This window comes from Limulus polyphemus, unplaced genomic scaffold, assembly GCF_000517525.1.
Source record: "Limulus polyphemus unplaced genomic scaffold, Limulus_polyphemus-2.1.2 Scaffold3468, whole genome shotgun sequence".
NCBI classification, from domain to species: domain Eukaryota; kingdom Metazoa; phylum Arthropoda; class Merostomata; order Xiphosura; family Limulidae; genus Limulus; species Limulus polyphemus.
Window position 1 is genome coordinate 66,262 of NW_013669078.1, and position 9,960 is coordinate 76,221.

Sequence of the window (9,960 nt, forward strand, 5' to 3'; positions counted from 1 at the left end):
GTATAAGCATGACTGAAACGCTCAATAATTCGGTGGTGGGTGGTAGTAAAATGCTCAGAGTTTTTGGGTCTGAGTGAAACCAGGAATGCAACACAATTGACATTTTAAAAGTCCACGAAACAATTTAAATTGATAGATAAACTTTTCCCGTCACTGGGGACGGGTACTTTTGCTTGTATGTTAATAAACCATGATGTTAGGTCATCAGTTTTATGACATGTAGACTTGTATATACTGTTTCACATAAACATCTCCTGTTTATCGGGCTTTGTAGCTTTTGTTTTCTCGAGTTACTAACTTGTACAATGTACTGACAGTTCCGTATATACTTTACGTATAGTTGTAAAGTCCAAGTATAAGACGCATAAAAAATATCGGAATTAAAGATTTGTGAACATGAGAACATCGGTCGTATGTAAATACATAAAACAATATCACTAAAAATATAGTACGTTTTTATACTTACTGTCTGAATTCGTAAATTAAGTGTGGACGTGGAATTTTAACCCAATGTGATTAACTGTGCCACCTCTATGATAATACTACTCAGTTTTTGTCTGTCCTGGAAATGCGCGCGCACCTTACTATCTAAATGCACGTGCGCGCGTACTTAACGGATTTAAATATACCTTAGTAGATATTTTGTACAAGAACATATTAAATGCTTCTGAAAGTTATTAAAAAGGTTATAACTTTAGGTCATAGAATAACGTTATAAGTTTATTAATTGAAAGTATTAAGTACGGTAAAGTTTAGCCCTGAGTAAACTAAAGCTTGTTAATATTAATTTATCTCTTTATCAAATATAAGCCGTACTTCATAAAGGCTTGACTAATGTTAGGCTTAAGAGTAAGACAGGCGGACTTACAGATTTCGGTGTCTGCGATTACAATTATTTTGTATTATTCTAGAAACCCTGTATTTAATGAGTTACAGTTTGTGGTATTAAAATAGTTAAAATAAAGTAACAAAAGATGTAGTGCCTTAAGCCTAGCACGTCGCTTACCTACATAATAGCCACATTACGTATTCAACTTATGTTTCATCTGTACAACGTTCGTAGTAGAACTACGATGGATGTTACTAAGATATACCGCAACAAAACTTAATTTAAAATTTCCTTTTTTTATTTGTTTATTATTTCCTCTTTGGTTGTGAACAGTCTCGTTTATAACGTGTTTTTCTAGAAATGTAAATATCTGTTTAACAAATCTTTCTTCCTGTTTCGATATTAGTTAGAACTTTAAACACGTGCATGATACATGTTTAAGGTTTGTTTTGAATTTCGCGCAAAGCTACACGAGGGCTATCTGCGCTAGCCGTCCCTAATTTAGCAGTGCAAGACTAGAGGGAAGGCAGCTCGTCATCACCACCCACCGCCAACTCTTGGGCTACTCTTTTACCAACGAATGGTGGGATTGACCGTCACATTATAACGCCTCAACGTCTGAAAGGGCGAGCATGTTTGGTGTGACGGGGATTCGATCCCGCGACCCTCAGATTGCGAGTCGATCGCCTTAACCACCTGGCCATGCCGGGGCCCATGTTTAAAGTTTGTGGTATTTTAAATCGGGTTGAAAAGTGTATGTTATTGTAAGAAGGGGAGGTGGAAACATTATTGACACGAAAAATATGAAATACCACAAATAGTTGAAATGAGGCAACAAAAATGTAAAACTTCACAATAAATAATTGTATGAAAGTACGGCTGGATAAAAGAGAAAAAAAACTGATGGCACGAGAATAGGTTGGGGAAACTTTTATACCTTGTATCCCAGTGTCATATTTAGTGTAACTTTTCTATTATTAAAAAAAAAGGCAAATCGTATTAAAAATAGCAAGTAATAATTATCTATCCCATGTGTTTTTAAAGTTTGACGTTTTTGGAAGGTTTGCTGATGTGATTGCCAAATATTTCGTGTATATGTAATGTTTAGTGTATTTTATGTTGTCTAGTGCCTAATCGCACAAAGTAATATGTTGAATAAGTATGTAATAAAGTATATACTTACATATACAATTTTTCAGACGCTCTTAATTTCACAGGAGATGGTGATTGTTTCTTGATTCGAAAAATTGGCTAAATATTGTTACTTCTCAACCGTAGCGGGAATAGATGTCAAGAACTGTACTGCAGTCTCTGGAAATATTGAATTGTTATTTGTGAAACTAGATACGTTGGGAAAAGGTTGGTGTACACAAGTTGGGAAGTTCATGTTACCATGAACATGAGAAGGAGTGTTAATCACGTTTGTTGCCAATAGATATGCAATGTAGAAACCTATAGTTTATACCTTGGATAAGGCGGAAAGAAAATTGAAAAGTAAACCTATTGACCACACTGCTTGGGTGTAGAACAAAATTCATTGGTATAATAACATAATTTATTTAAGCCTTTGCCGCATAGCAGTTAGGACTAATAAAGATGGCGACTTTAGTGTTTTTTTTTGTTTTTTTCAAAATTGGTTGAATTATTCACTTGTTCTTTTCCACTTCACAATAACAGTGAAAAATATCTCAGAATTGCTTCATGGATTAGGAAATTCTTTGTATGTTACATTCATTGTGGATCTGAACTTTGTTCCCTTAAAGCGCTGTCAACTATTTCTTTCAAAACATCAACTGGAACTACTTGCAAATTATGTTAGCATGGTTTTCTGTCATCCAGATTAGAAGTGTATAAGTCTGAAGTTAAAAGAGTCGGGTCAGCCAAAAAAACAACATTAAATGATGTTTCATGGATATGAGTCAACAATATAACCAATATTGCATGACGTCATAACTTTAAGATGTGTTATTTCTTTCACGAAATGAGTAGTAGGTTTTTCGTTGTCTCTGGTGTTGAAGTGCCATATCTATGAGTCAACAATATAACTCTAAGATGTGTTATTTCTTTCACGAAATGAGTAGTAGGTTTTTCGTTGTCTCTGGTGTTGAAGTGCCATATCTATGAGTCAACAATATAACTCTAAGATGTGTTATTTCTTTCACGAAATGAGTAGTAGGTTTTTCGTTGTCTCTGGTGTTGAAGTGCCATATCTATGAGTCAACAATATAACTTTAAGATGTGTTATTTCTTTCACGAAATGAGTAAGTAGGTTTTTCGTTGTCTCTGGTGTTGAAGTGCCATATCTTCGGGATGCCAGATATAACACACAATTTGTGTTGTTAAAACCATTCTTAAATGCAGTGCAAAGATGTTGTAGACGGTATGAGCATATTCACTATATTGTCGTCAACGTCAACATAAGTGCTGCTTCCAAAATTAAAAAATAAAACTATTTAAAAAAAAAACACTCTTTACATGTTGATAAAACCGTTTTGGAACTGCAGAAGATATCTTCCGTCGTCTTCTTATAGCTCCACTTGAAACTAGCAAGAAAGGCCCTTATGAATTTCAATGAACTTTAGGTTCATTGAAAAGACCGTCATATCTGGAAAGGCTCTCGACATATACGCTGTAGTACGAATTTGACTGCAGTATATAATTAACTTGTCAAATGGGAATCCCTCATGCTGTATCTTTAAGATGTACTTGTATTTGAATTATCAAAGTATTTTATATTGGGTGATAAACAATCACGTTTTAAGGAAGTCTTTGTGTTCAGAACGTCCAATGACAACATAGGAAATTGGCAGGTGAATAGTTGGTTATACTCTGTAATTTATACATTTTACAATTAATAAATATTTAAGTCATGTCTTACAGTTCAGTTATATACTGATGAAACCAGTTCTGTATCCCCCTCCCATACCAATGCGCCTTAAATTTGAAAAGCAGCGTGATCGTAATGTATGTCCCGTATTATGATAGTATTAATTGTAAAATGATTTTATGATGGTATTAACTTGACAGTAATTTCCAGCATACCAAAGAATGAAATGTGAGATCTAAGATATCAAGTTGTTAGATACAAACAAGTACATTTATTAACATATAAGCGATTTAAATTTAACATAATTACGATGACGTAACACTTATTTATATGCTTGTAGGCAGAGATATATTGATATAAAGAGAATTTCCGGACATTTCTCCTATTATTCTAGTAGGGGTCTGAAATTTCGCGAAAATAATAGATCCACTTGTTTTGTTCCGTGGAGAAAAGTCCTGAAATTATTATTGTGGACTATATTTTCAATGTTTTAATTTGCATGACGCTGAGATCAAATAGGTTTGTGGAAGTAGGCATAGAATGTTCTAAATTTAACGCCACGAAAATTAGTAAATTCGGGGAGTATCAAGAGACGAGATTAGGTTATAAGTACAAGAAGTATTGAAGCATTGAGTTGGTGTGTTTTGCTTTCAGTTATTAAAGTGAACGAGTATTGAGTAATCTTATTTATAAGCGCGCAGTTTCAGTGAGATATTTGAATCGGGGTTATTTATCGTGTATATTCAATTATTCGATCGATTAGCCGTTAAAAAATTGTACAATTAAATTTGTTTTACGTTAGTACAGTACCATTAGTAAGGTATTTCTATTTGAATTGAAACGTCATTTGTAAACTTAACCCTACAACAAATTACAAAACTGTATAAGCTTGTAGAAACGTCAAGGAAGAAATAAAATAATTTGTTGTCGTTTGAGTGGACTAGATTACGAATTGTTCTTACACTCCTACGAAAGAACAACGTTACAACCACTATCTTAATATTACAATAACCACACGTAATAGGCCTCAAATTTTATTTAAGAAATAGACTTAGTTATCCACATTCTTTAATTAAAAGAACTTTTTAAAGATTTTATCACAATTCATTGGTCCCCCGTGGAGGCCAGGTGGTTAGGGCGCTCGACTCACAATCTGAGGGTCGCGGGTTCGAATCCCCGTCACACCAAACATGCTCGCCCTTTCAGCCGTGGGGGCGTTATAACGTTACGGCCAATCGCACTATTCGTTGGTAAAAAAGTAGCCCAAGAGTTGGCGGTGGGTGGGTGGTGCTGACTAGTTGTCTTCCCTCTAGTCTTACACTGCTAAATTAGGGACGGCTAACGCAGATAGCCCTTGTGTAGCTTTGCGCGAAATAAAAAACAAAAACAAAACATACTCACCGTGGACAGAGCGTAGATAAGCCCTTTAATTCAATTGATTTTATATTTACACGATATTTGTTGATATTTTTAATTGATTAAGACTTCATTAGAGATAAAGCTTTACTTTGATGATGGATTAAATGCAGTAATTATCATAAAAATGGGCTTTGAAATGTTTATCCAACTTCGCGCACAATATCGTGCAAAGAATACATATATTTTTGCACGAGAAAACTGTATTTTGGTGCCTTTATTTACAATTAGTAGCTTTAGAATAACTGATTTACGGTTATTGTTGTACATATGTAATTATTACACAAAAATCATCTTCGGTATTAGACGTAAGCATTGTTATTAATAATAACATGTAACTACTGCTCATAGAAATGTTGTATTTGTCCCATTCTTATCCTCATTATTCATAACTCAAAATCTGGAGGCCCGGCAATGCCAGGTGGATAAGGCGCTCGACTCGCAATCTGAGGGTCGCAGGTTCGAATCCCCGTCCCACCAAACATGCTCGCCCTTTCAGCCGTGGGGGCGTTATAATGTGACGGTCAATTTTTCGTTGGTAAAAGAGTAGCCCAAGAGTTGGCGGTTTGTGTTGATGACTAGCTGCCTTCCCTCTAGTCTTACACTGCTAAATTAGGGACGGCTAGTGCAGATAGCCCTCGTGTAGCTTTGCGCGAAATTCAAAAACAAAACAAACAAAATCTGGAAAATAAATTAAATATATAAACTGCAAGACTGAAGAAATTCTCGTTTACTTTATTTTTTCAATATTCGATAAACTTGATTTTTGTTTGATATTTTCAGAACTTCTACAGACCAACATTAACAGATTTAGTCAAGTTGGGGTCAAAAGATTTTCGGAACTTCTGTTTGACGTTTCACGTTATCAGCTGATTGTCGGAGCTCGGTAAGTTCGAAATTTCTTACTTAATAAATTCTGTTTTTAATGTTCTTATTGAATGATACACGCCCCCTTTTTATTTATTTTTTAGTTAAGCGTCACAAACTTGGTGAATTGTTGGTAATTAATTGGTCATACGTTTGACTCGGCCTTTAAAATGTAAGTCGCCATTACATTATACATATATATATATCTAATACAAATTACTCGTATATAACATTATTACAAGTGCAAGAATGGGCCAACTAAAACTATAGCTCTTCTTAAGTCACTAAACCTATAAGAAAATTAGGTTTCTGAGTAATGCATCGGGATATTTTCCGAACGCTAATTTGTCTACAGAGATTTATTCGTGCGACGTCATTTTTAACAGAATTCGAAGTATAAATATCTCGAACAGATCTATATTTACGTTCGATTTGGTAATAGAGATCAATTGGTTTGAACTTAAGCTCAAACTGGATAGAATTTTAGGTCCGATTTTATTGGACCTTGGAGGATCAGATGTTCTTTTAGAGCTTACGTATCAGACGAAAAAAAAGGAAATTAGATTTCCAGCCAAAGATTTAAACCCTTAATGATGTTGGCGATTTAATAGCGTTATTCAATCTGACATTTAAATCAGGCTACTACCTGCCGCCTGGAAACGGGCTGACGTTCTTATGTTCACAAAGGAAGGAAAATCAGCGAATAATGCAGAAAACTAAAGACCTATCAGATTGACCAGCTGTTTAAGTAAAGTTTTAGAAAAAATTTATAAATACCAGATTACTGTCCTATCTTGAAAATACCAACAAACTACCGAAGGTCCCACCCAGATTCCGCAAGTTAAGACAAATAAAATATTATTTAATCCGGCTCATAGAACAAATAATTCAAATAACTGCATTGTCACATGATTTCTCAACGTCGAGAAGACTTTCAACAATGTCTGGCACAACGGATTCAGATACAAAATATCCCCAAGGGTTCTCGAGCGGAATTATTCCCTAGTCGTCCAGCTTTTTGGAGCATAGAATTAACGTCGAAGGCACCTAATCGGAGTACTTTACTCTTGAAACAGGTGTCTCGGAAGGAGGTGTAGGTAGCCCCACACTGTTCGTCATGTAAGTAAGAAACATGCCTCTCAAAAGAGCCAAATTCTTGCTTCTGCTTACAAGTTGCAGACGATTTTGTTGTCTGGAAAAGTTCCTCAAACTCAACTACAGCACCTTAAAACCTACAACCTCTTTTAAATGAAATACAAAAACGTACTTTAACAAGTGGAGAATAAAAATAAATTCACATAAAAGGCAAGTAACTATTCACCAAATCAAGTAAAATAAAGAAAACCAAACCAGATCTACACCTTGATGGAACTTTCCTCCAGATGGCAACGTCAACAAAATTTCTAGGACTGATATATGACTCAAAATTAAACTGGACACATCACACACAGATAGATAGATATACATATGTTGCTTTAGACTCCCCCTTCTTGAGAAATGTCTGTGAACGCCCATGTTCACATCTAGATAATTCAAATAATTAGCATTATTATTCAAAATATAATATTTCGTCAACTTTTGTAGTGTGTTAGTTAATTTTAATCAAAAGGTACATATGAAAATACAATATCATAAAACGTAAGCATTTTCCAGTTAAATACACTGTCTTCTCTACATGTTCTCAATATACAATTGTATATTTATAATACATAAACTATACTTTATCATGATATTATAGCAAGTTATAAAATAAGGTAGTCTGGCATCTCCAGTGTGTGTAATCAACCTCACGAGGTGGGCCTACGAAGCACAGTAGTTATATGTATATAAATGTTTACCCTGTCTGACATGCATATTATGCTGTCACAATGTACCCTTATTTTTATTGATTACACAGACCTCGTGGGATTTGTTGGTGGGAGGGGATATCTTTGATTTTTATAATACGTAAGTGATATCTTACTCTACAGCATGATACCATACCAGTTTTAGGCCTACATGAGTGCCAATGATTTACAGGCCTTCATGCAAGACTGGTGAAATGTTTCAGGACTAAGGGTGTTGATCAAATAATTATATATATGTCCTCAAAGCTGGTATTTTGCCACTTATTTAGGATTGTCGGTCCTGCATTCTGTCACAGTAATGCTGCCTAGGGGTCAGGAACTGGAACCCTACTGACGCCGTCCGCAATACTTATCGTTGTTTGGTTGTCACGTGAAGATTTCTGTAGACATTAGATTTCGTTGACTCCATACTGGGGCCTAGTATATCCAAATACCAATTAATAAAGAAAAGGAATATGACATAAGGCCGTTGGTTAGTAAAAATGTCGACATATGACAACGTGTATTGACGACGTTTAGCCTACTAGTTTGAGTGACACGGCCTAATGCCCCGGATGTAAACTTAAACAGTGATCGCTACTATAGCAGCTAAAATCCAGGTGTCATTTGGCGTAGTTAGTTTATTAAGAAAACAGATTCCATGATAAGAACAGCTTCGGAAGCAATTCTTGGAACACCTACTACATTATGTAAGGAACCTGAACTGTGTCTTTAAAATTGTATTGAGTACGTGAAAAATTGTGTCTTTCGACTGGCTATAGATCAAATAATGGCGTTTGGAATGCTGGTCAAAGTTATCATTGGTGGGGACAATTGCATGACTCTCTCCAAGACGTCCACTCAAAACTCTGAAGACCTGCTTAACTGTTGATAATATCAGAGGTTAACTTCAGCTACTGAAAGAAATACTTGATGGATATGTTCATCAGAGTCATCATGAAATATTTTGGAATTGAGATGAATCCAAGGATGATTTAAACAAATCCACACAAAGAGTTGTGGTACCAGTTCACTTAAAGCATGCTTATTTCCAACAGGTTACTAAACCTGTATCACAACCTGACACCATTTACTGTTCTGTTCCAGCTATGCCACAACACATCATATTTAATAAAGCTCTCTCTAGTGCCGCGGCTATTGAAGATTCCCTTTTGTTTACATACATGTCCTAAAAATAGATTACCAGAAGAAGATGTTGGAAGAAGAAGGTGGTGGTGCAGCTCAAGGCTGATAAAATCTGTTATAAAAGCCAGTGTTATTTTATTTTACTTTGTACCACATACCACATACAGCCGTTGGCCACTTGATGTTGCTGTATGCAAGTCTTTGAAAAGTCATCTGGGAAAAGTAATAAAGCAGTTTAAGGAAAAGTATGAATAGCAAAATCAAATATACCCTGTCTTTTTAAAGTTTCGTTTGAACAAGTTACCTATTTACACAACAAAAAACAAGGGCCCGGAAATGTGTAATCTTTCCATGGAATGAAAAACAAATGAAGATATCACACCTAGCACAATTGTGGATCTTTTTCTCATTCCTGAATAAAAACACACAAAGATCTTAGTGTCCAGGTAGAGAATCAATTATATATAGACTGTGAAATGGAACACCACAACTCTAACGAAGTTCACAGTTGATCTTGGGTCAGGTAATACTTGTTCAAGAACGACAAGTAACTGACCAGACATTACTGAATATACTCGTAATGGATATAACCTTCAATTTGAACCCTTACCATCATGTGTATCTGGAATCAATGATGTTGGGTTACCCGCATTAAGATTTTCTTTCCTGTCAAACATATTAGTGCATTCATCTATCACTTTTAATAACTTTGATACTATAAATGTTTCCAGTTATAAAAAAAAAGTAATTGTTAATTTATTGTTTAATTTTTCATCACTGACAAAATGCTGAATCATATTACGTATAATACTTGTAAGGTGTGTGTGTGTGTGTGTGTATATATATATATACACTACTACTACTCCTACCTCTTAACCTCACTATTTCGTAGTTAATTCATATAAATATATTTTGAGAAATCAAGCTTGACCAACAAGGAGGCAGAAAAGTGCAGTTGAGGCAGTCAAACGTCGGTAAATTCGTTTGTAAGCCAATCAAAACTAACATCATTCATGAAATGAATTCGTGGCGTATTCATAAAATAATTA

General features: G+C 35.0%; 1 protein-coding gene across 4 annotated transcripts in view; it reads left to right on the forward strand.

Moving 5' to 3' along the window:
- The window catches only part of LOC106469404 (semaphorin-5B-like), a 65,793-nt gene that overhangs the window by 30,169 nt on the left and 25,664 nt on the right, over positions 1–9,960 (forward strand). For all 4 annotated transcript variants that reach the window (XM_022397919.1, XM_022397920.1, XM_022397918.1 and 1 more), the window contains exon 3: positions 5,856–5,958. In XM_022397919.1, coding sequence (XP_022253627.1) covers positions 5,856–5,958 — 103 coding nt within the window. The remainder of the gene's footprint in view (positions 1–5,855; positions 5,959–9,960) is intronic.